The sequence below is a fragment of the Aedes aegypti genome, chromosome 1 (genome assembly GCF_002204515.2).
Source record: "Aedes aegypti strain LVP_AGWG chromosome 1, AaegL5.0 Primary Assembly, whole genome shotgun sequence".
NCBI classification, from domain to species: domain Eukaryota; kingdom Metazoa; phylum Arthropoda; class Insecta; order Diptera; family Culicidae; genus Aedes; species Aedes aegypti.
The window spans coordinates 101,171,502-101,198,772 of NC_035107.1; the positions used below are offsets into that span (position 1 = coordinate 101,171,502).

The 27,271-nt window shown below is 39.0% G+C and overlaps 2 protein-coding genes across 3 annotated transcripts in view; one reads left to right on the forward strand and one right to left on the reverse strand.

The window, feature by feature from the left end:
* Nucleotides 1-444: 444 nt before the first annotated feature.
* On the forward strand, nucleotides 445-26,427 carry LOC5574574 (sphingomyelin phosphodiesterase). The gene is made up of 3 exons (XM_001655148.2): nucleotides 445-640; nucleotides 698-2,139; nucleotides 25,922-26,427. The coding sequence occupies exons 1-3, from the start codon at nucleotides 520-522 to the stop codon at nucleotides 26,258-26,260; spliced, it is 1,902 nt and encodes a 633-aa protein (XP_001655198.2). The 5' UTR covers nucleotides 445-519; the 3' UTR covers nucleotides 26,261-26,427.
* The window catches only part of LOC5574573 (corticotropin-releasing factor-binding protein), an 87,418-nt gene continuing 86,418 nt past the window's right edge, over nucleotides 26,272-27,271 (reverse strand). For both annotated transcript variants that reach the window (XM_021843839.1, XM_021843846.1), the window contains exon 6: nucleotides 26,272-26,971. In XM_021843839.1, the coding sequence (XP_021699531.1) occupies nucleotides 26,708-26,971 (264 nt within the window). In that variant the 3' untranslated portion in view covers nucleotides 26,272-26,707. The remainder of the gene's footprint in view (nucleotides 26,972-27,271) is intronic.

Below are 27,271 nucleotides of genomic sequence, written 5' to 3' on the forward strand. Positions count from 1 at the left end.
TTACGGTGTTGAGTTACAGCTTAGTGAAAGCAGCAAAAGCGATAACTGACGAAATTTATTCAGCTAAGATTTGTAGCTGCAAGACGTTTGCGTTACAGCTGTATTAACGCTAATCGTTCTATTTTTGACAGCTTTCAATTTTTGCTGCGTTCGCTGCTTCAATTCAACTGTTATACAGCACAAAGCAAATAATCTCAGCTTATAGCGCTAAAATTGTAGTTGGGCACCTCTAAATTATGGGCAACCCATGAATTACGTGATTGGTGGAAAATTGTATATTTCAATATTCAAACAAATTTGTAGGTGACATACTTGAATCAAGTCGTAATTTCGCCATTCAAGGATGCTCCACAACTTACGATTACCGCATATCAATGTGGACATTACAATGTTTCAACAACATTGTTATCAGCGGCAGCATCCAGCTGATTCAGGGAGATCATTCGACTCACGACTTCAGCTGATCAGTCATCGCCGAGCAGTGGCGGAAGCAACATCTCAATCAGAGTACTCGACAAAATGAACATCCGCATTTCTTGGCTATTTTGGTTTGCGTACGTATTGGTGGGTGTCCAGTGCGGTAAAATAATTGAAAGCGATAACACTATCGGTGAAAGCGTTGCCGTTGAGGTGGACATAGGTGAGTTGTTTTTGTTGTTATGATTCAAAGAATTTGACTAACAAGTGTTATTTGCAGCCAAATATGAGGCAGATTTTCTGCAGGAATTCGACCGTTATCAGACCACGGGTCGTAGATCAGTCAATTTCGATCGGCTACTGGACTTGATCAAATCCCCAAACATCAAGGTCACACTTGATCGGATGCCTCATGCTAGGGATCCCAAGGTGTGTCTGACGTGTCTATCGGCAAGCTATTCCTTCATGGAGATCTACAAGCGGACAGCAAACAAGGAGAAAAGCACGTTAGCCAAACTTGCTCAGGATATTTGCCATCTGTACAGCTTGAAAACGTACGTATGTGATGGCTTAGTGGAGCTGAATGCCGATATGATGATGTTTATTCTGGAACATCTGGACGAGTTACCTACGGCTGAAAGAGTATGTGCAGTGGCTTTTCAGGGTGAAGATTGCGTGCTAGATAGACCTTACATACTTTCCGATCGTTATCCTAAAGTGAATATTACCGCGTCTAGAAACGTCCTTAGAACATCTAAGGGAGCATCGATCCCTTCAAATGAGGAACCTCTAACGATCATCCACCTCACAGACATTCACTACGATCCAGAATACGTAGTGGGCATCAACGCGGATTGTGCTGCGGGTGCTTGTTGTCGCCACGTTCCAGACCTGGAACCGTCCGATTCAGCCAACGCAGCAGGTTTTTGGGGTGACTACAGGGATTGCGATAGTCCTTGGCACGCTGTTGTTGATGTGATGGAACAGATACGAACCCAGCACCCCAAAATCGATGCAGTCTACTTCACAGGAGATATCATCCACCATTTTACGTGGAACACTACAGTTGCATCGAACGAAGAAGCTATGCGACAAGTTTTTCAACTTTTAAAGGAACGCTTCGTAGACATTCCACTGTATCCCATCTTGGGCAACCATGAAGCGGATCCAGCCAATCTCTACGCACCTCATCATGTCCCAGCAAAGCTTACATCCAAATATCTGTATGACTTCATTGCTGAACAGTGGGACGAATGGCTTCCAAATGTTAACCGATCGACTATAGACGATGGTGGCTACTATACGGCGTTGAGTCCTCTAGGTCATCGAATCATCGCTCTCAATAACAACTTTTGCTTCGTCCACAACTGGTGGCTGCTCTACAGTGACGTCTACTTCATTCGTCAGCTTCAGTGGCTACATAATACCCTTCAAGACGCGGAAAACGCTGGTGAAAAGGTTCACATTCTAGCACACGTGCCGTCGTACGACAACTACTGCTACATCGGATGGACGCGGGAGTATCGGAAGATCGTGGAACGCTTTGCGCACATCATCGAGGGACAGTTCAACGGGCATTCGCACGTGGACGAGTTTAACGTGTACTACCGAAAGGATGATCCGACGGTGGCGATCAATGTAGCGTGGAATGGAGGCTCGACGACCACCTTCACCAAGCTGAACCCCAACTACAAGGTGTTCTACGTCGATCGGGAAAGTTTCGTGAGTACACCTTCCTTTGACCTTTGCCTCGTAATTTGATTCAGACACGTTTGACTTAAACAATAGTGCTACGGGTTCAGAAGTTTTCTCAACGAAGTCCTCCTACAGAAATCTCCAGGAGCTAACAGGATTTTTACCAGGAATTCTTCCATGGATTACCACCAGGAATTTCTCCTTAAACTAACTCCCGATATTTTTCTTCGAGGATTACCTCCAGGAATTCCTTAAGGATTTTCTCCAAAGACTCCTCAGGGGATCTGCAATAGCAATTTCTCCGGGGATTTCGTCCAGGAATTCCTTTGGAGATTGCCTTCAGGAATTCCTCAGGTGATTTTCTCTAGAAATTAATCCGGGAATGCATTCAGGCATCGCTCCGGGGATTTCTCCCAGTAACTCCTCAAGAGGTTTTTGTTTTCCTCCAGCGTTTTGCTGCAAGAAATAATGAGGAAATTTCTCCAGGGAACTCCTTCAGAGATTTTCCCCAATAATTTCTAACCTAAGAACTCTTCCAGAAATTTTCTCCAAGAATTCCGCAGGGGACTTCATTATGAAATTCCTCCGGGAATTTTCTCCAGAAATCCATTCAAGAACTTTTATCAGACAATTTATCCGAAGATTTCCTCAAGGAATTCCTATGAGGATTTTTACCAGGAATTTCTCAGGAAATATTCTTCAGAAATTCAACCGGAGATTTTCTCCAGGAATTGCATGAGAATTTCCACCAAAAATTGCTCCGGGGAATTCCTCCAAGGGATTCTCCGGTGATTTCAAGGATTCGTCCGGTAATTGCCCAAGAACTCCTCCAGAGATTTCATTTAGGAATTCCTGTAGGGATTTCATAAAGAAATTCCTCAGTGGATTTTCTCCAGAAATTCTTTCGAATTTTGTTTTTAAAGAATTTATCCGGAGATTTCCTCCAAGAATTTTTCTAAGGATTTGTACCAGGAATATCTCCAGAGATTTCTTCCAAGAATTCCTCCTCGTGAGTTCCTCCTAGAATTCCTTCAGAGTTTTTCCAGGAATTCCTTCAGAGTAGCTCAGATAATTTATCCGAGATTTTTTTGAGTTCCTCCAAGAATTTCTCAAGAAAACCTTTCAAAATTTGTTCCCAGGGTTTGCTTTGGAGCTCCACCGGAAAATCCATCGGATTTTCTCCATGCAATTCATTCGTAGTTCCTTCAGTTATACCCGGAAAACCTTTAGAAATTTCTCCAGAATTTCTCCGGGACTTCCTTCATAGTACCTTCAAAAAATTCTCCTCTTTTCTAAAAACTATTCCGCAGTTTCTGCAGGAATTCCTTTAGAGATCCTCCAAGAATTTTTTTTTTCAGAGTTCCGCATGGAATTTCTTCGGAATTTCTCCGACAAATCTTACAGACTTCCTGCGGAATTTTCTTCGAGACTCTACCGGGGATTCCTTTGGGGCTTCGTCATAGTCCCTCCAGGAATTTTATCGGAGTTTCTCCTGGAATTATTCAGAGTACCTCCAGAAATTTGGAGTTCAACTAGGAATTCTTCTAGAGTTACTCTGAGAATTCCCTTAGATTTCTTCTGGAAAATCTACCTTCTGGAAAAAGTTCCTCAGAGAAATTACTCCAGGAATTTCTCATGAAATTCGCTTCGAATTCCTCCGGAGTTTCTTCAAAGTTCTTTCTGAAATCCCTCCCGAGAATCCCCCAAGAACTCTTTCAAGGATTTTGTTTAGTTTTGTTTCATAAATAAATTCCTCAGTAGACTTTCTCACGAAAATCTTTCGATTTTTTTTTCAGAAATTTTCCTCCAAAAAAATCTTTGGTGACATCCTCCAGGAATTCCACCTCAAGAGTTCCTCCGGGAATTCCTTTAGAGTAGCTCAGATGATTCCTCCGAGATTTTTTTCTGAGTTTCTTCAGCAATTCCTCCGGAGCTCCACCAGGTATTCCTCCAGAAATTCTTTCAAAAATTTTGCCGAGGATTCCTTTGGAGCTTCACCGGAAATTCCATCGGATTTTCTCCTTGGAATCTTTCGGAGTTCTTTCAGGAATACCCAGAATTCCTCCAGAAATACCCGGAGTTCCTCCAGGAATTCCTTTGAAGATCCTTCAGAAATTTCTCCAGAGTTCCTCTTTTTCCAGAGTTCCAGGGGTTTCCTCCAAAATATTTACTTGATACTTGATGGGCAACAATTCCTTGCTATTGCGTTGAATCTACGCCGAATGAAGAAGCCTTCTCAATTGGACCCGGTCCTGGGCCAATCGCTTCCAGCCGCCCTGAAGTTAAGCGACCTTAAATCCTCCTCAACTGCAAAAAGCCATCTGGTGCGCGGCCTTCCACGGAGGCGACGGCCTCTCCCTGGTTTTCTGCTGAATATTAGTTTAGCTTGACGTTCCTCCGACATGCGAGCTGCATGCCCAGCCAACCGCAGCCTGCCGTGTTTTATACGCTTAACAATATATGTTTCATTATAGACTTGGTATAACTCGTGATTCATGCGACGCCGCTAGATGCCATTGTCCAATTTACCGCCGAGTATTGTTCGCAGCACTTTACATTCAAAGACCCCAAAAGCTCTCCGGTCAACCTCTTTCAACGTCCAAGATTCGTGGCCGTACAGAGCTACCGGAAGAATTAGAGTCTTGTACAACGCGAGTTTGGTCTTCATCTGTAAGCTGCGGAACTTTAGCTGGTTACGAAGTCCGTATAAAACCCGACTCGCAGCTGCAATACGCCTTTTTACCTCGCGGGTAACATCATCATCGCAAGTCACTAGAGTTCCAAGGTACACAAATTCTTCAACTACTTCAAAAATATCACCACCTCACTACCAACATTACCTATGGGCCCACGATATCTACCAGTGACCATGTACTTTGCCTTTGTGGTATTAATAATGAGCCCAATTCGCGTTGTCTCCCTTTTAAAAGGCACGTATGCCTCTTCCACGGCTCGGCGATCAATCCCGATTATGTCGATATCGTCCGCAAAACCAAGGAGCATATACGATAATAGTGCCATTCCTATGCACGCAAGCTCTCCTTATTGCTCCTTCTAGCGCTATGTTGAACAATAGGTTTGAAAGTGCATCGCCCTGCTTCAATCCGTCTAAGGTTACGAAGGATGTTGAAATCTCATCCGCAACCCGTATACTTGGTTTCGATCCTTCCAACGTTGCACGAATCAGTCCAATCAGCTTCGTCGGAAAACCATGTTCCATCATTATTTCCCCCAACTCGTTTCTTTTAACTGAATCGTACGCCGCCTTGAAATCAATGAACAAATGATGAGTCTGCAAGTTGTACTCCCGGAATTTATCGAGGATCTGTCGCAGGGTAAACATTTGATCCTACGTCGATCGGCCCTCACGAAAACCAGCTTGGTATTCGCCAACGAAGGACTCTTCAAGCGGTCTCGATCTGTTGAAAAGAATACGTGACAGTATTTTGTACGCCGAATTGAGAAGCGTTTTTCCTCGGTGATTGGCGCACTCCAATCTATGCCCTTTTTTGAAGAGAGGGCAGATGAGGCCATCCATCTAGCTAGCAGGCAGTTCTTCTTCCTCCCATATCCTTAGTAGTATATGGTGAATGATTCTATGCAGCTGCTCACTACCGTGCTTAAGAAGTTCGGCCGGGAGCTCATCCTTCCCAGCAGCCTTGTTGTTCCTCAGCTCTTTAATCGTCTTCTTAACCTTATCTAGAGATGGAGGCTCCACAGCTTGACCGTCATTGTCGATGTTCATGCTGCTCTCCGATGCTCTATCGTTCCCTCTATTCAGTAACGTTTCGAAGTGCTCTTTCTACCTGGCAGCCACCATCGTTTTATCTGTCAGCAAATTACCTTCACGGTCGTTGCACATGACGGGATACGGCGCTGACTTTCTCCGCATGCCATTGACAGTTTCATAGAATCGTCGCATATCGCTCTGTTCCATACAGTTTTGCGTTCTCATCAAACTCTTTTTTCTTCCTGTGATGGATTCGCTTTTCGGCTGATCTTACTTCCCTGTACCGCTCTCTGTTCAACCTGGTACCAAACACTAACATCCGACGTCTGACCACGTTCTTCTCATCCGTCACCCTCTGGCACTCCTCGTCGAACCATCCGCTTCTGGGGCGTCTTCGAGCAGTACCTATCACTTCTCGCGCTGTTTAACTCACCACTCCATGGATGGCATCCCATTGACTGTTGAGGTTTTCGCTCACATTGGCCTCACTTATCCGTTCGTCCAGCTTTTGGTGGTATTCAGCTGTAACACCGTCTGCTAATAAGCGTTGGATATTGAATCGCATTGTTCGCTGTGGTCTTGAATTCGCTACAGTTGATAACCGCGCTCGAATTTTACTGACAACGAGGTAGTGATCCGAGTCAATGTTAGGACCCCTGAAACTCCTAACATCGATGACATCTGAAAATGTCGGTCATCCACCAGAATATGGTCTATCTGGTTGCAAGTATCACCATTTGGATGCCTCCAGGTGTGCTTCCGAATATCCTTGCGTGCAAAGTAGGTGCTGCTGATGGCCATCTCCCTGGCAGCAGCGAAAGTCACTAGTCGTAGGCCGTTATCTTTGGTAACGGAGTGAAGACTCTCCTTACCGATTATCGGACGGAAAAAGTCCTCTCTTCCGACCTGCGCGTTCGCATCTCCGATGACGATTTTCACGTCGTGTTTCGGGCACTATCCATAGGCCTTATCAAGACCTTCATATAACGCGTCCTTCACGTCATCAGGTTTGTCGTTCGTCGGTGCATAGATGTTGATCAGGCTGTAGTTGAAGAATTTGCCCCGTATCCTCAGTAAACAGATTCGTTCGCTAATCGGTTTCCACTTCATAACGCGTTTCATCTGCTTCCCGATCACTATGTAACCGACTCCATGTTCTGACTTATCGCCGCCGCTGTGGTAGATGTTATATTTGAACGTAGTGTTGGCGATGCGATCAATCGCCCGGAATTCACGTTCTGCAGATCTAGGCCTCCGCACTTCTTGAATGGCGGCCACGCCCACTCCAACCTTCTGCAGTTCACGAGCCAAAAGTCTCGCTCGTCCGGGTTCATTTAACGTCCTGACATTCCAGGTACTAAGTTTCCATTCATAGTCCTTATTTCGTTGCCAGGTCGGTTGCTGAAAATATCGTTCGTTATTTCTTCTTTCTCCATTTTTCGTGGTAGGTGAGAAATTCGGTATGCTACCATACCGGGGTTGCACTACCTACATCACGTTGATGAGGCTGCCACCTTAGGTTAGTTGACGTGATACAACATTTCATACTCAGCTGCTGGATACCAGAACAGACGCTGTTTGAGCCGCACCTCCTGGTGAACAGAACAGACGCTCGAGACGCACCCCCTCACTCTAGCTGATGTCAGAAGGACAACAGTGCCTAGGTTGCACTACCAGCTAAGTACGCAACCCTTAGCTGGCGGTCTTTGTCATCGTTAGACCCGTGGAAGCGTGAGGTAGGGACTTGCGTGTTCCAGAGCTATGTTGGACACTCCTTCCTAGTTGTCGACTCACCATTTTACAACCCTTCCTCCAAAATACCTGCAGGAAATTCTCTAAAACTATTCCGCAGTTCCTTATGGAATTTCTTCTGAATTCCTCCGGGAAATCCTTTAGATTTCCTTTGAAATTTCCTTATGAGCTCTACAGAAAATTCCTTCGGGTTTTCGCCATAGTTCCTCCAGGAATTTTATCAAAATTTCTCCAGGAATTATTCAAAGTACCTCCTGTAATTCTTTGGAAATCGTCCAGAGTTGTACTAGGAATTCTTCAGGAGTTACTCTCAGAATCACCCTAGATTTCCTCCGGGAAATCTACCAGAGTTCCTCAGAGAAAATCTTCAGAGTTACTCCGGGAATTTCCCATGTAATTCTCCTCGAATCCCTTCGGAGTACTTTCTGGAATCCTTCCCGAGTTCCCTTTTCTTTCAGGAATTCCCCGAAGTTCCTCCAGCAATTCCTCTGGACTTCATCAATCAATTCCTCGGGATTTCAACCACGAATTTCACTGGATTTTATTCAGCAATTCCTCTGGAATCCATCCAGCAATTCCACGGAAGGTCCTCCGGAGTTTCATCGGAAATAGCTATGAAGTTCTTTCATAAATTCCATAATTCCTCCAGGAATACCTTCGGAGTTTCTTCAGGAGTTCATCCGGGGTTCCTCAGGATTTTCTATGGGATTTATTTTTCAGACTTCCTCCGGGAAACACTTCACAGTTCCTCGAAGTATTCTCCAGAGTTCCTTCGGGAATTATTTCAGAGTTGATGTGGAAATTCTTGCAGTGTTCCTCCAGAAATTCCTCCGCACTTTCTCAGGAATTCCTTTAGATTTCCTCTAAACATGCCTTCGAAGTTCTTCCTGAAATACCTCTTAACCTTCGGGCTGTCGCGCTGTTGTACTTTGTTTAACAGTTGTGATTTATATGCTCTCATTTTGCAACAAAGATATCAAACCAAACCCAAATGTATTCCTCAAGTATCTTCTTAAGAACAATACTCGACAAGTAGATGAAAAAACCGAATTTAGTACTATACCATTTAATTCCACTAGAGTTTGTATCCTTTGACAGATACGCGTATTTCGACCTCAACTGTAAGGCCGTCTTCAGTGTCATGTACTAGACTTACAGTTGAGGTCGAAATACGCGTATCTGTCAAAGGATACAAACTCTAGTGGAATTAAATGGTATAGTACTAAATTCGGTTTTTTTCATCTACTTAAGGTATTCTACTAAACAGCTCGAAGATTTATTATCAATACTCGACAGTGCGACCCTTTATGATACGGTAAAATCAACATATGTACTTGGAAGGCGCATAATAATGAACGCACTATATACGGTTCGAATAAACCACAGTTTAAAATCGGTATATCTCAAAATCCAGATAATATAGAAACTTGGGGTCTTTAGTAAAGTTGTTCTGGAGGTGAAGCGCTATCTGATGGTACCTCATTTAATTTGGAACTTGACCGCTAGGTGGAACTAGTGCGCATGGAAGTTTTACTTTTGTTTTGCATATATTTCAGGATCCTGATCATTTAGAAGGATTGCGTCTTCGGCAAAGATGTTTAGTAAGTTAAGGACTATCATTGTTCGAGCTAGTTGATACAAAATATTACCACTAGGCGACGCTAGTGAGCATGAAACTTTTGTTTGCAGATATCTCAGGAGCCTGACCACTTAGAAAGATAGTGTCTTCAGCAAAGTTGTTCAGTATCTCAAGGGCTATCATTATTTGAGCCAATAAATAGGCAATTTTGCAACCAGGCGGCGCTAGTGAGCATAAAATTTTTGTTTTGCGGATACTGCAGGATCTTGACTTTTTAGAAAGGCACCTTCGGCAAAGTTGTTCACATGCTTAGGGACTACCATTATTTCATTTGATATCGGTTTAATTTGAAAGCGTAATCTTAAGCCTTTGATTTGGCTATAATAACATAAATTTTAAGTTTAGAAAAAATTAACACATTAAGTTGTTAGTTGTAGCAAAAAAGTGTTTTTTTCCAATCCATCTCTAAACATTTGATAAATTTTCAAAACTTCGTCTGTTTTATGTGAAGTCTTTCTAGAAAATGAGTTACTCACTATGAAGCAGCGAATCATCCATACATTCTGAAGTGCAATAGTTTTTCTTGCCCCTCTGGTGAAAATTCCATTTTCATTTTTTTCATTATAATTTATCTATTCAGGGTCTCTGAAAAAACCTGGAAAACCTAGAATTATCAGGGAATTTTATTCAACCTGGAAAAAAAACCTGGAATAATCAGGGAATTTGAATTAAAATCAGGGAAAATATTTTGAGGTAGTAATTCATGGTAGAATATGTTCACTACAAAGGATTTTTGCGTCAACATCCAGAGATTACCATTACTTTCCAGAATACTCACTTCAATAAAAAAAATTCGGCTGCGCCGCTATCATAACGTTACTTAAGCTATTCAGTGAGGATCTTTTCAGGTATGGAACTTAATCGCCTTATCTAAACATCAAATATCTTTAGGAGTGCGTCGTGGAAGTCCAAGCAGTCGTGTTTTTGTCGTGGCGTAGTGTGTGATTCATGTTGTGTGAGTGCGAGAAGATATACGTGTTCAGTCGAGGATAGATTACCAACTGGTGAGCTCGTTTCATGCTTATAAAAACGCATTTTTTTTATCGTTGCAACGTAACATTAGTGTAATTTTCGAACAAACTATGGACGGTTCGTCACTACAAGTGTCGGCATTAACCCTTATTTTTGTTTTATATAGCTTTATTATACATAGCTTCTTTTCTCTTTTATCACTTAAAATAACCTTTGAACAGTTCGATATTTTGAATGTCGACGTATTTCTTCAAACTTCTACTATTATATTTTCATCGCAAGACAAAAATGCAAAACTAGTTTTAAGTAAAAATCGTATTTTTCCTCCCTATCCAAGGACCGCATCACCGACCAAAGGTGACTCCCAGATCTTTTTCCTCTCTCACTAATAAGCACCCTTCCTGTAATTATTGTGGAGATGAAGAGCTGTTCTCGGTCTCTAGCAGCAACAATCATTACAACCTAACATCCTTACTTATTACTACTACTGTTTTCCAAGAAATCCTCCGATAATTCTTACACAATTTCGTAGCGATTTAGTTTTTCAAGGAGTTGCTTCACAGAGATTAAATATTGATCTTTTTTTTTTTTTGTTTCAATAATTTTAGCAATTACCGTCGGAAGGGGCTACTTTTGATTCCAGGGGCTACTTTGGGCACTCACCATTTGTATTTATTAGCAGCGTTAACATTGATCCGAGCAATTTTGTGTCTTCAGCACTCTTATTAACCAGTGTATGCTCTACCACTAGGCATGATTTTTTTTGGAACAACATCAACAATAAATAAGAAAACATTTCAAAAAAATCCGAATAAATATTCACAAGGTATAAAACATTGGCTATGCAAACATTGTTTGAATTTAACCCATATCGTGGAAACTTATTGGGAGCATCACATGTTTCATGAAAATCCTGTGATTTGTTTTGCCTGAAAGTGTTGTTTTATTAAAATAACTGATCAAAAGTCTTATTTTTACGACTTTTATTTTATTATATTGTTTTGGTTTGTATATTTTACAACATAAAAAAAATTAAAATAAATGTTTGTAAAAGTTAATAGACATAAAACACACATATTTCAATACGTACTAATGACAAGCTCACAACATAATCTCTAAAAATAGTTTCCGTCATATTTTACATGGATTTTCATTAAAAAACAATTATATCCTTCAAATGCTTAAAATAAACTACTCTTGAGCCAGCGCTAAACTGCTAAGAAGCTAAAAGCACATTAAAAAAGCAAACTTACTTCTTTACGATCTTGCAAAACTTTACTTCTTTACTTTAATGAAAAAATACTTACTGGTATTAATGTGATCCTTCTGCATATCGTTCAAATAACAGTAAGAATAAAAAAAACAGTTTTTGTACATAACTCATTAATCATCGCAGTGCCTAGTAGTTACATCGTTCGTGTATGCCAACTTAAAAATCAAGCATTCGTAACTGATAGTTCCATTTAAGAGGAAGTTGAATGTTTAGGTTTCATACTGCAAACTGCGAATAGTGAATGGCATGTTTCATTGAAATTTGTTATATATGTGTAACTGTTTCTAGCTTTGCAATTTTCTAAATTATGTTTATCAATGAAAAACGTTCAACAACATCACAGTAGACGATAATCTATAGAATCAGTTTGAAAGTTATAAGGAAAAATCATTTCATTATCAAATTGTGGAAATGTCCAAAGTAGCCCCTTTTTTGTCTTGAAGGACACACTTTTTTCGCTATTCAAGCATTTTTGTTATTTCTTGACAGATTTGCCTCATATTTTGCACATTTGTTACGTACATATACAACTTAAATATAGGCAAGAATTATCAATATCTATCCATAATTCTAGGAGTTAAAAATCCTCAAAGTTGAAGAATGCGGAAATAATGTCAAAAGTAGCCCCGTTTGACGGTACTCTTTAAGTTTTGTCAAGAGTTTTTCAAAAAATCCTTATTTATCAAGAATGACTTAAGAACTTACACAAGTTTTTTTAGAGGTTACTCTAATATTTGCTGGAAATTCTTCACGAAAAACTCTTGGAAGAATGCTTGTAAAATTTTGTGAAAACTAGATCGAAAAATCTCTAAAATTTACTGGAGGAGTTACTGTTAGTGGAATTTCCTGTTTCTGGAATTTCCAAAGAAATCTTAGAAATCTTTGGAGTAATTTCTCAAGATATCCTTAGAGAAATTCCAAGTCAAAATCTTGAAGAAATTCTGAAGGACAATTATGTAGGAAATCCTGAGAAATTCCTGGAGGCATTTCAGGTTGAATATTGCAACATGTTTAAAACGGGAGCCTTTGGACGACGTTCTAGGAAACCGATGAGAAAATCACCAATAAAACCTTGAGGACTAGAGATTTTGTTGAAAAATATCTGAAATTATATATGCAGTATTTCCTTATGAAATCTTCGAGGTGATTTCTGTGGTTATTTTTGGAAAAAAAATCAGGTTTTTTTAAGATATCCAAAATAAAATTCTTGCAGAAATTCCTTGGGAAAATTCTTGAAGTGGATGTATGGGAAATATTCACTAAATGAAATCCGGGAGAGAAATTAAAATATCTATCCATTTATCTAATATGAAGAAATCTTTGGGCAAATACCTAAGATTATTTCTGTTGAAATTCCTTGAGAAAATCATTGAAAATGCAGTAATACAAACACTATTATTTGTTGTAATGTCTCGAGGAAGTTACTCAGAGGAATATGCTCAGAGAAATGTCAGGTCTGATTCCATGAAAAATCAAACTTTTTTCTCCTGGTTCCTGTTTTGTTTTTTGATTACTGTTTATTCTCTTTCTGGATTTTCTTATTTCAAAACACTCAGCCATGCTTCATGAACAATTTCTAAAATTATTGGAAAATATTCAATTTCGGAAAAACCAATTCCAGATAAGTAATCTGGAATTCAAACATTTTTGAATTATTTTTTTTACAATCATGTTTTATTCAGAGCTATCGATAGGGGGGCCCAGACAGTCTTAGCGGTAAACGCGCAACTATTCAGCAAGACCAAGCTGAGGGTCGTGGGTTCGAATCCCACCGGTCGAGGATCTTTTCGGGTTGGAAATTGTCTCGACTTCCCAGGGCATAGAGTATCATCGTACCTGCCACACGATATACGCATGCAAAAATGGTCATTGGCATAGTAAGCTCTCAGTTAATAACTGTAGAAGTGCTCATAAGAACACTAAGCTGAGAAGCAGGCTCTGTCCCAGTAGGGACGTAACGCCAGAAAGAAGAAGATGATAGTTTTCGAATGGAATGCAAACAATTAATCATTCACCTAAATTACCGCATTTGTAAATGTTATGCAGGTCGGGTTCGATTAAACGGGAACTTTATTATCAGTGTTCTAAACACGATGATGGACAGAACTTTTTCAAGCAAAATAAAACAAAACACCATCATTATTAAATACAATTCATATGAATATTCGACTTAAGCTTTAATATTTTTAGCACATTGCTTTAAAATGTCTAGATGAGTGAATACACTTTAAAACACTTTTTAAAATTGTCATTAGTTTGTTTTGGTCTTATAAAATTAGAGTATTTCTTGAACCTGGAACTAATTAATAAAACCTGGAAATATCAGGGAAATTCATTTCGGTAAACGAGTAGATACCCTGCTATTTCTTCATTCAAATCTGTATAATGTGTAATAAAACGTTTAAAAATATACTGAAATTACTACAAGGAACTTGAATATTTATCTCTAGTTTAGGTTTAAACACAAATTTCAGCATTACAATTTTTTTTTTGTAATAATAGCCTTTTTATTCAAATGGATGACAAAACTTAATTTGGACAAATTTTACTAGAAAATCGAATTTTCAATTTGGTAGTTATTTCCAACGGGATGATATCAGGAGTCCAAGATAGTTAATAGATTACCATTAAGCGATTTGGGACGTATTTAAGGTTTTGTCCGACTTTTGTATGAAGGCCCGCCAATGTGCATCTGATGAAACACACTGGAAAGTCGCATGCATGCATACTTGCAGGCGTTTTTCGTGGATCTGATGATATGTTCTTGCATTAATTGAAATTATTGATTACCCTCGTGCGGGGTGACATTGAGCCATAAGGGTGACTTTGAGCCACAAATTTAATAGAAAACTATCACCGGAATCATAGGAATAACGTGGTAAGCTCCAAGAATACGTTATAAATAGGCACTGGATGGCCAGGAATTAGTTTTCTAATACCCATACTCGCAATAAGAGGCATCGAAAAAGGCGGTCAATGTCACCCCGCACGGCGGTATCACTAATATACAACGAAAAAAAGTCACATGTAAACTTTTAAAATTTTATGATATGATCGTCTTTTTAAGAAACCATTGTATGGATTTTGAAACAACGCCCTTGTCTAAATTATATTCACATGAGGGTGTCCAAAATGTATAAGAGACAGGTCGCCAAAAACGCTATTTTGGAAGCTAATAATACAGTTTGAAAGATTTTTCTCCTCAGAAACTCAAAGTACAACGGAACATTAAGCATATAAGTAACATTAATTTATGAAATATTAGTATCTAATGCAGTTTATCGATCGCCGTTTACAGACATATCCTTAGCCTGTCCAAAATACATGTTTTACCCTACTGCCCATAATTGCATAATTGTAACATTCGACAAAAGTAGGCATTGAGTAATTAATTTCTAAAAATCCCCAAGATTTCAAAAGTGCTTATTTGCGGCTAAAATTTTGTACAACTCATATCGTATACTGGGTGAATAGCTAGGAAATAATTCTGATTGAAATTTTATTACTACTTCCAATGTGACATAACAACTTGGTATTTTTTTCGAATTTTCCTGAACAATCTCACAGATTTTAGTAAGTTGATCGGAGGTATTCATTGGATATTTATGGTTTCCAAGAGTTTTTGACTTCAAACTGGTAGTTTACTGTCGATTTGATGGTTATACAAAAAATGGATCTGTCAAAACCATAAGAAATCGGTTGCTCGCGAGTGAACGTTCCCGAGCTTGTTGCTACTTCTATAAATGCGTTTTCCCGAGCAGACGGGTGCGAACTTACTCACAGCCAGTTCACGAGTCTGACACATTTGTTATGCGTTGGTATACGCTCGTGAGCTGCTTCGTGATGAAAACTTTTCCACCACTGACCTAGACAGCAATCTTGCTGATCGCTGTAAACTGGCAAACGAAGTTCATCATTGTAAAATATGCTTGTATCCACATGGACGCTGGCCTTACAAAGCCCCAGGCCAATGGCGGAGCGTCGTCTACAATGTCTGGAAACAAGGCTACAGAAATCACTAGAATTGTACTGTAACCTAAAGCAACAGATTGTATCGTATCAACTGCTCATATTGCAACGGATAAAGAGCTGGCAGACACGGATCTAAAGTGAGTTTGGTACCTGCCCCTGGGTATAGTTGTTAATCCGAAGAAACCAGAAAAGGTTCGCGCGTAGTTTGGGCTGCGGCATCGACGGTGCGAGGGGTATCACTTAATTCGGTGCCATTAAAAGGACCAGATCTTCTTGCTTCACTCCAGGCAGTGTTAGGTAGATACCGTCAGAGAGAAGTAGCCGTCAGTGGAGACCTACGGGAGATGTTCCATCAGGTATTGATTCGTCCCGAAGAAAGCCAAGCACAGCGCTTCTTGTGGCGTAACCATCCTTCGCTGCCTGCTCAAGTCTTTGTGATCGATGTACCTACATTTGGTTTATCCTGCTCGCCGTAGTTACTACCCGAGCAAAGTCGGATAACTGGTTGATATCAAAATTATAACAACTTTTATTATCGCTGTTATCATTTTGATATTATGTTATCAATAATAACCAAATGATAACTAAATTTGTTATCGTTGTATCCGTGACAGACATTATTGATAACAGGTTGATAACAAAATATGTTATCACACATCTTTCCCATAACATTTTAAAAACGCGTGTGTTATTAAACAAAGTTGATTTTTCGTCACACAAAATTTTGAAAAATTATTTGAAGCATAACTTTAATTCAAAATACTCATCTCTCAAAACTTTTCCTTGATTTATGATCATAAAACTACAAAATATATGATGATGCAAATTTAGTTATCAACTTGAACTCAGTGATAACATTATTTACTATTACTTTGTTATTCGACATTTTGAGTTCTCATTTTTGTTATGTTGGCTGTTAATTCAGCCAAGGTGATAACAAAATCAGTTATCAAATGATGATAACCAGGTAACAAGATTTGTTATCATTTTGCTATTCAACTTTGCACGGGTACAGTCTGTGAAAAGCTTGAATGCTGACAAACAGGCAGGCGACTTTCCGATGGGGACTGGTGCAGTGAAGGACAACCACTACGTTGACGACTATTTAGACAACGTAGATACAGTTTACGAAACGGTAAAGCTGGTGAACGAAGTTAGGTCTGTCCACGCTAATGGAGACTTCAAGATTCGGCTTAGGATGTCGAATACTACCGAAGTGATGGAGCGAATAGGAGAAACTAACGCACAAAAACTTCATTGTAGACAAGTGCAGTAATACCGAATGTATATAAGGGATGACTTGGCAGCCCAAAGAGGATGTTTTCACTTTCTCAGTTCAGCTACGAGCACACCTGCATCTGATGTACGGAGATACAGTACCAACCAAACGAGAAGCATTGAGCCTGGTGATGAGCGTTTTCGACCTATGGAGAGCAGAGGTAGATTGGGACGAGTTAATTCTGGCGGAAACGTTCATTCGTTGGAAGGCATGGATCCAGATGTTGAAGAAGCTCGACGAGGTGAACATACCGCATTGTTAATTCCCTGGATACGTGCCTCAAGCGTATGATTCGTTGGAACTACATATATTTGTAGACGCAAGCGAGTCAGCGTATACCAATGAGTTACAGAACAGGTGGCGCAGTTCCGTATAATAGTGTGTGTGACAACTGTATAAAGTTGAAAATGACACCTAACACCAATACATCGCTGATCTTGCCTACGTCACTATTTGTGTTTACAATTTAAAATCCCTTGACGCAAAAGCAAAAAGTGCGCGAGTTCAGAAGTTTTTCCATATTATTTCGTACAGTTTTAACAATTTCTGGTAAATTTTTATAGAATGCCGCAGTGTGCAGTCAATGTGTGCAAGATAACGACACAGGAAGCGAAGAACAGTGATATTTGCATAAGTTTTCACACTTTCCCCAAAGAACCTAGCAAACGATCGAAATGGGTGAAATTTTGTGGGCTCATCAAAGATCCGGGTACATCGCTTTATGTATGCTCCCAGCATTTCACATCAGACGATTTTGTGTTCAATGCTTCGATCCGAAAATCGTTGACAGGTGCAGATCGAAATAATCTGGTCCGATGCGGTAAGATTTATTTGTCCAGTACCAAGAAACGTAATGCCAATTACAGCTTTTCCCACCATTCGTACTCCGGAATCGTCATGCGTTGAGAGTAGAGGTCGTTCCCAACGTTATCGACGGAACGAGCGGAAGGAACTTGTGGCTAACCTTTTGCAAAATCACTGTTCACTGGAGGCGGAGAAATAAAAAAACGTTAATAGTTGAAAATGGATCTTCTTGCGATGTTTCACCGTTCCAAAAGGAACAGAACATACGTGATTCCGACTCAAACATGGATGTTTTGTTAGAGGCGATTGAGCTGGCCAATCCCTCTACCTCTACGAAGTTCAGATGTTGATAGCCTGAACGATTCCGGTTGGTCAGAGTTCGTCAGTCATGATGGGCTCAATTCTACTCATGTCATGTTAGAGGAAGCGGTAAGATTGGTAATGCTGAACACACTACGAACGCTGATTAAACGCAAGCAAGATATATAATCCAGTCAATGACATCCAAGTATGTACCTTATTGTTTCTGAGCATTGTTTCACCACAGTGTTGTTTAATAACGTGTTAATCTATTCATCTGCTCAGAAACAACAAGCTACTAGTTGTCATCAAAAAGTATACATTAGTTATTTATACAGATGGAATACCCTATTTCGTGCTAGGCAAACCTCAATTAAATATATGATTATTTTGAATATTTTTATGTCTTTTGTGTTGAAACAGTCCAACGATAAATACAATAATCAAAAATCATCTAGTTCGAATTAAATTTCATGGTATGCACCACAATTTTTTATGTTACATTCAATTTGTTTCAAATATCCCATATCTACTCGTGCTTGCAACCAAATAGTGACGTCACCACATTTTTGGTTACCAATACATATGCAAATCATGGTCTTCTTCACCTGTACTGTAGCTCATTGAGCGTATACAGCCTGTGCGTACTTCCGTGTGGTTGATCGGGGGATCGTTTGTTGTTGCCTCGTTTCCGCAAAAACAAAAGTCGCCCCGCTTAGACCTCTGTCGATTCCTTGGCTAGAGCTACCAACCGTTGTGAACGGAGTACAATTGATGACAACCGTTATCTCCACACTGACTGGCACACTGAGGGAGGCACAGATACCACACACGAAATATGACACAAAGTGATTTCAAACTTCAAGAAAACTCCAGTATGCCAACGACAATTAAGGCAGACTTGATGAAAATCACTAGGGTAGGTGTACCAGTTGTGGCCATAGTGGTTCCCTATTTCGCCATACGTGATATCTAGAATGCCTTCACATTTTGAAAATTCTTTTATGTTTTAGCAGTAAAATAAAGGATAAATCTTCATGTTAACACATTCAAAAAAATTAAAAATGTAAAAGTTGTCCAAATTGTGCATATGGCCAAATAGGGAACCACTATGGCCATAACTGGTACACTTTCCCTAGTTCTCTTTTGTTGTGTACCTTCGATCGTTCTGGACAAATATGGAAAAAGGGACAAAGTTTTCTATGCATTTCATTTTCGTGTCTATTGGAAAAAGTGAAATTATGCGTATTTGAATACTTTATATTCAATCAGAATAAAAGGTGCTATCGTGATATTACTTTTGAATAGGCATGAATAGCTTTTCAATCGATTTTTTGTCACATTTGATAAAATGCAAAAAATAAGTTTTGATCAATTACGCACTTTTATCATGTTTGTCCATTGTTTAAAATCTGACAGTTCGTGACAGCAGAATCTCGGCTCACTATGACATACAGAAATTTCGTATCGGCTTCTCCCTCCCAGGTCCCGACAAAATTTGTCTTGCCAGTAGGCTGTTGAAAATCGCTTTTGATCGTCCCATATAAAATGACAGTTTCGTTAGCGCTCGTTTTTTCAACTTGTCATTCACCGGATTCCTAGGATTTTTATACACGCAAACACTTCGGAACCCTTGACGAACAAAACTAAGAAAGAATCATTCAAATCCGTTGACCCGTTCGAAAGCCATTGCGTGACGTACAAACACTATTCCATTTTTTTTTTTATTTCTTTATTAGTATCATTCCAAACATTACATTCATTATTTCTTATATCTAGGTGTTCTGTGTTATTAGACAACACTATCATCCTAATTTGGTAAAACAAATCTAAGATTTTATTAACATTCTGTTAATAACATATTACATTTCATTTGCCGTAGCAGTTCAGATTTTTTACAGGTGAGTTGATTTCACCTGCTTATAAGAGAAAAAAATGCTTTGAATATACTTAACCTAACTTAACCTAAACATATAACGCATTAATCGTGGCAATAGAAGATTGTAACGATTTTTGCCTGAAATTATTGATAATTTTATTTGACATTTGTTCCAATGTTTCAACATTGGATATTGTATGTAACTCATTGGTACTATACTAGGGAGGAAGCCTCAGAATCATTTTCAAAATTCTATTTTGAATTCTCTGCAGAGCTTTCTTCCTGGTATTACAACAGCTAGTCCATATTGGTACAGCATACAACATGGCTGGCCTGAAAATTTGTTTGAAGATCAAAAGCTTGTTCTTAAGACAAAGTTTTGATTTTCTATTAATAAGGTGATAGAGACATTTTACATATTTGTTACATTTGGCTTGAATGCCCTCAATGTGATTTTTGAAAGTTAAATTCTTATCTAGCATGAGCCCTAGATACTTAACTTCATCTGACCAATTTATTGAAACCCTTCTCATCGTGACAACACGTCTACTTGAAGGTTTCAAATAAAGAGCTTTTGGTTTATGTGGGAATATTATTAGTTGAGTTTTGGAAGCATTAGGAGAAATCTTCTATTTTTGCAAGTATGAAGAAAAAATATCCAAACTTTTTTGCAATCGACTACAGATGACACGCAGGCTTCGTCCTTTGGCGGAGAGGCCTGTGTCATCCGCAAACAAAGATTTTTGACATCTCTGAGGTAGCTCAGGTAAGTCAGATGTGAAAATATTGTATAATATTGGTCCCAAAATGCTGCCTTGGGGAACACCAGCTCTTACAGGAAGTCTTTCTGATCTGGAGTTCTGATAATTAACCTGAAGTGTACGATTTGACAGATAACTTTGAATTATTCTAACAATGTATGTTGGAAAATTAAAGTTTTTCAATTTTACAATCAAACCTTCATGCCAAACACTGTCGAATGCTTTTTCTATGTCTAGAAGAGCTAGACCAGTAGAATAGCCTTCAGTTTTGTTGGAACGGATCAAATTTGTTACACGTAAAAGTTGATGAGTGGTCGAATGTCCATGGCGGAATTCGAACTGTTCATTGGCAAAAATTGAATTTTCGTTGATGTGGGCCATCATTCTGTTCAAAATAACCTTTTCAAAAAGTTTACTGATGGATGATAGCAAACTGATTGGACGATAGCTAGAAGTTTCTGCAGGATTTTTGTCTGGTTTTAAAATTTGAACAACCTTAGCATTTTTCCATTTGTCAGGAAAATATACTAATTGAAAACATTTGTTAAATATATCAACTAAAAATGATAAGCTACTTTCTTGAAGTTTCTTGATAAGGATGTAGAAAATACCATCATCGCCAGGAGCTTTCATATTTTTGAATTTTTTAATAATAGTTCTCACTTCTTCCAAATCAGTCTCCCAGGCATTTTCGAAAACGTTCTCTTGATTGAGAATATTTTCGAACTCCTGAGTAACTTGATTTTCAATTGGACTAGTAAGTCCTAAATTAAAATTGTGCGCACTTTCAAACTGCATAGCAAGTTTTTGAGCTTTTTCGCAATTAGTTAGTAATAATTTGTTTTCCTCTTTCAATGCCGGTATTGGCTTCTGAGGTTTTTTCAAGATTTTAGATAATATCCAAAAGGGCTTAGAGCCAGGGTCCAATTGAGAAATTTTATTTTCAAAATTTTTGTTTCTTAAATCTGCAAAACGTTTCTTGATTTCTTTCTGTAAATCCTGCCATATAATTTTCATAGCAGGATCACGAGTGCGCTGAAATTGCCTTCTCCTCACGTTTTTAAGACGGATCAAGAGTTTAAGATCATCGTTTATAATCACGGATTCAAATTTTACTTCACATTTTGGAATTGCAATGTTCCTGGCTTCAACAATGGAATTTGTTAAAGTTTCAAGAGCATTGTCAATATCAATTTTAGTTTCTAAAGAAATGTTAACATCAAGGTTAGAGTCAACATACGTTTCATATATATTCCAGTCGGCTCGTAAATAATTGAAAGTGGAGCTGATAGGATTGAGAATCGCTTCTTGGGATATTTGAAATGTAACAGGGACATGATCAGAATCAAAATCAGCATGAGTAATCAGTTGGCTACAAAGATGACTAGAGTCAGTTAAGACCAAATCAATCGTAGATGGATTTCTAGAAGAGGAAACACATGTAGGGCTATCAGGGTATTGAATTGAGAAATATCCTGAAGAGCACTCATCAAATAAAATTCTGCCGTTGGAATTACTTTGAGAATTATTCCATGACCGATGTTTGGCATTAAAGTCACCAATTTTGATTTATTGCGAGTCAATTTTCGCAAGTCAGTTTGGAGCAAATTAACTTGCTGTCCAGAGCATTGAAAAGGCAAATAGGCAGCTATGAAAGTATATTTACCAGACTGTGTTTCAACAGAAACACCTAAAGTTTCAAAAACTTTAGTTTCAAATGACGAAAACAGTTGATGTTTTATACGCCTATGAATGATGATTGCAACTCCCCCACATGCCCCATCAAGTCGATCATTACGATAAACAAAAAAGTTAGGATCTTTTTTTAGTTTGGATCCAGGTTTTAAATAAGTTTCGGTAATAACTGCTATATGCACGTTATTAGCTGTAAGAAAATTAAACAGCTCGTCCTCTTTACCATTCAGAGAACGAGCATTCCAATTTAAAATATTTAAATTATTATTTGGATCCATTAGAAAGACGTAATCCAATAACAATTTGATTTGTAAATTTTACACCTACTTGGACTGCTTCAGTCATAGTGGTGGCTTTGAACATAGCATCAATCATTAGATTCAATTGTTCAGTTAGAAAATTAAAATCAGAGGCAGACATATCATCTGATGATTTCCCATTGAAATTTTCGGTAGACGAAGAAGCGGGGTAGGAGTTACCTATGGCGGTAGAGTTTTTTCCATTTGATTTGAAACAAGTAGAATGGGTACTCATGGAACGAATAGGGGAAGAGTTCAAATTACCTGCTACGATATCGGCAAAGGATTTACCGTGGGTAGATACATTCGAAATTGAAAGATTCGAACGGCTACCCGACGGATTAAAATTTGTTTGTAAATGAGCATGATTATGATCTTCCTGGTGGGTATGATTCCTAATCAAGCGATCGTTAACTGGAAAATGAGTATTGTTCGATACTCTACCAGGAAAATTCCGGAAACGACCGTTATCGTAACGGATATTATCCTTCATCTGCCTGGCACGAGCCTCAACGACTCTTTTGCGTGAAGGGCATTCCCAAAAGTTAGCTTTGTGAGGGCCCTTGCAATTGGCGCATTCAAACTTTCTGGAATCTTCTTTCACAGGACAGTCGTCCTTAGCGTGAGAAGAACCTCCGCAAATCATGCATTTAGCATCTATGCGACAATTTTTTGTACCATGACCCCACTTTTGGCACCGACGGCACTGAGTGGGGTTCTGGTAATTTCCTCCAGGTTTCTGGAAATGTTCCCACGTCACACGGACATCGAACATAAGTTTAGCCTTTTCTAAAGCTTTAATATTATTTAGTTCTTTTTTGTTGAAGTGAACTAAATAATATTCTTGAGAAAGCCCTTTCCGAACAATGCCAGATTGGGTTCTCTTTTTCATAATGATTACTTGGACTGGGGAAAATCCAAGTAAATCATTTATTCCATTTTTGATCTCTTCAGGTGACTTATAGTCACTTGAGAGACCTTTCAAGACAACTTTGAACAAACGTTCAGTTTTGTCGTCATAAGTAAAAAAATGTCTGAGAAGAAGTTCACGATCTTTAATAGTTTCCGGCAAAACGCGACAGTCGCCTTTCTTTGCGATTTGGAAGGAAACCTTGATTCCCCTAATGGAGTTCAAGATCTCCTGCCTAAATTCCCCAAATTCGGAACAACTGACCACGATAGGCGGCACTCTTTGCTTCCTCACTTGAATCAAAGAGCTTGGGCTAGAGGCTGCTTCGATTTGGTGTTCGGAAAATTTGTCTAGAGCATCGAACTGATTGCTCATTTCGATACAATTATTCATTTCACCCTTGGAAGAAACTTCGCATTCCGGGGAAGCGTCCTTTCTTCCATTCTTGCCACGTGTAGTGACAGTTTTAAAACCCACTTTTTTGGAAGGAATTAGTGAATTCAGAGATTCACCCTTCCTTTTGTTAGTTGTTGATACCATGTTTAGTTAATAAACGAGAAAGACGTGACCTTTGAGAGGTTTTTTTTTTCCCTAGACGGTGTCCAAGAAGGATTACCACCGCTAGCTTTCGCCAACGGGTCCAACGAAAAATCGAAGGCACGGGTCCAAACAAGGATCGTAAAGGGATCAATAGTAGAAAAAATAGTACTGAAAAGTACTGTTTAAGTAGCACTGAAAAGTACCGTTTTTAATTTTAGCACTAAAAAGTACTGTTTGTGTAGCACTGAAAAGTACTGTTTTATTGCTTTAGGTAGTTTTTAAGAAAACTTCCAAGAGCAGAGAGAATTCGTGTACGCACAGCACGAAGGTACGATGCGCACTGTCTATTCCATTTTTATTTCTATAGATTCCATAGTATTTGGCAAGTAAGAAAAAGCAGGACAAATCTCGAAGCATGAAAAATAAATCGGGACACCTCAAAAGAATCTCAAAACCAGAACATATCCTGCTAAATCAGGGCGGATGGTAACCCTGCATCTAGAATATTTTGCCTAAACTCCAAGAAATAATTGGAACACCTAATCTTGTACGTGTTGAAGCCAGTTATGACTTAAGAAAAAAAAATATCAACATACTCATTCGTATTAGAAAAGCATAATTTCATGAAACATTAAAGATGAATCAATTTTCCACATTTTACATTTTCGCTTACAAACAATCTTTATATATAGTGTGGGTTTTCAAATCCGGTACATAATTATGATCCGTTTATGAGTAGGGATCCGGATACAATTCTTGGCACTTTTGATTCACTTTGTGGGGATTTCTGAAAGCTACTGAGTTCATATTTGGCCACAATATGCGTCGTATTTAGGTGCTCATTAATGCAAAGTTTCAGGTCGAGGAAAACCCACATGCCAAAGTGAATCATTAAAGTGCCCAAATAGCTGCCCTATCTAGTACTTGGTCGGCGTTAAGTCAGAGTGGACCAAGTGACATTTTTCTTATTTTGAGAAAAATGGATTTAAAGTCTAACGCTCTGTAATTTTTGAACTCGTTAAAAATTTGGTTCAATATTTCTACACATCTTTGTGTTACTTTTAAAGAATATAATGTGAAGTGGTTATCATGAAAAATCATAATCCAAACCTCTGATAGAACGATTTTCTGATGGACTACATGTACTTGGTCCACTCTGACTGAACAATTTCTAGGAAAATAACAATCATTCAATGCTTGCATGGTCAAACTGGGTAAATATCTCTATGAAAAAGAAATTATCGAGACCTTTCAACATCAGTATCGTAAATTCTTCAATAATCCATATCGTCAATACCGAAATCAGTGCCAGCTTTAAAATTAAGGTTTTGCAGGGTCAGAGTACTGGAGGCCAAAAATATTCAAATATGTGTTCAGTCAGAGTGGACCAAGTGAAAATCTTGAGTACCGACCAAAATTTACTGGTCCAATATGCGGGTTCTAGCACATTCTATACATACACCACAGAACTACCATAAACTTCTATCGAACTCTGAAATTGACTCAAAAACTGCGATAATCAATCAGTATATTGCTTTTCAACACTTGGTCCGCTCTGTCTGCACAGAAATTGTTGCAATTTCTGACCACCCATCCAAATATGGTAAATGGCCAAAAATCAAAATCAAATGCATCGAATTGAGAAATATTTTTAAATTTCTATTGATGGATAAGTAGAAAATCATTCCATGTCGAGAAATCTGACAAATCTCTTGAAATGTTTTTCATTTCCTCGCATTTCTCAGCGCGCTGATCATTTTCGTTGATATGGTAATAAGTACTTGGTCCACTCAGACTGCACGTTTTATCGATTTTTATTGATCATCCAAAGTAAATTTGTTACATATTTCTCCCAGTATACAGCATATTCAAGATCTGATCAAAGTGAATCGGAGGTAAGGTAATTTCTCATCTAATGAAAGAATAATCCAATTTTTCCAAGTTTTGTACTTGGTCCCCTCTGACTTAACGCCGACCACTTCATAATCGTAACTTTTTTCACAGGAAATCCTCGACCACGAAACCTGGATCTACAACCTCACCGAAGCAAACCTGCACCCAGATCGCGAACCGATCTGGTTCAAGGAATACACCTTCAAGCAGCACTACGGTTTGACAGACCTCAGCCCAAAGTCCCTGGATACGCTTCTGCACAAACTGGCTCATTCCGATGCGGAGCTGCTGCAATACTGGAATCTGAAACAGAAAAATTCCGACCCAATGCTTTCCCAGGGATGTGATAAAACTTGTCTACGAGATACGCTCTGCGCTTTGGCTCGAACGGAATACTCTGATGATAGCGCCTGTGAGCGGCTCTTGTCCCAACCACGAGGCGAAGCATAATTCCGGCTGAGTCAAAGTGGTACACTAAAATTTATATTTTCATTGTTGCTCTCTTTCTCTACAGCTTTATGGTTTTATTATGGTTGCATTTAGTGCCTTATTCTAGCTTTGTGATGAGTGACTCTATTTTGTGCTTCAAATAAATATCGGCTCTTGTTTGGTTTTTAGCTCTTTTCCCTTTCTTTTCATCCGAATCAGGACTGTGTTCATTATCACTAACGGAAGCAAGTAAATGACTAGAATGTAATGCATTCCCAAGAGGATTGCCGTTTCCATTTCAGAGGGTCGCAAAACTGCCATAGATTATTATTTTCAATTACAACCAAAGGAACAGATCTACTTCACTACTTAAAATATTTTACACTTCCGTCACTGGTGACGACGATCTTTGGAACATGGTACGGTCCCTTTGACGAAACCAAAAAAATCTTGACTGCAAGTGACTTATTACTTCTTCTTCCGTCTCATGTCACACAAAACAGTTGCCAAAGTGATGTCGTTTTCCTCAGCTAATCGAACTGAAACCAGTGCCTGATTTGCGTGTCTTCCGCTGGAAATTAATCGAGCTGTGCTTGTGCCGCAGAAGATTCCCTGCTCCGGACCCGGTTCCATGCTTTTGCCACAGATGGTGCTCGATTTGTCCATGTTGGCGGAGTCCAGACCGGAGGAACCTCCGATTTCAAGCCGGTCCACGGCGTCTGGTCGATCGCACTAGAATGGTGGAAAATAGAATAATTTAATAAATGCTGGTAGAGTACTAAATTCGGTTTATCATTTATTTATAGGTATTCCACTGAAAAGATCGAAGTTTTTTGTCAGAATAATTGAGTTTTTGATTTCGAAGATCTTTGAGAAAATTTACAAGGTCCACAACTGGTGGTATTCGAACCCACTGCTTTCAGCATTGTCTTGCTGAATATCTACCGCTGCGGTAAATTGGGCTTCATATTAAACATTCAACAGATTTTTCTAGAATGTTTTCTAGGCACATCTACAGGTTAGGAAACCCTG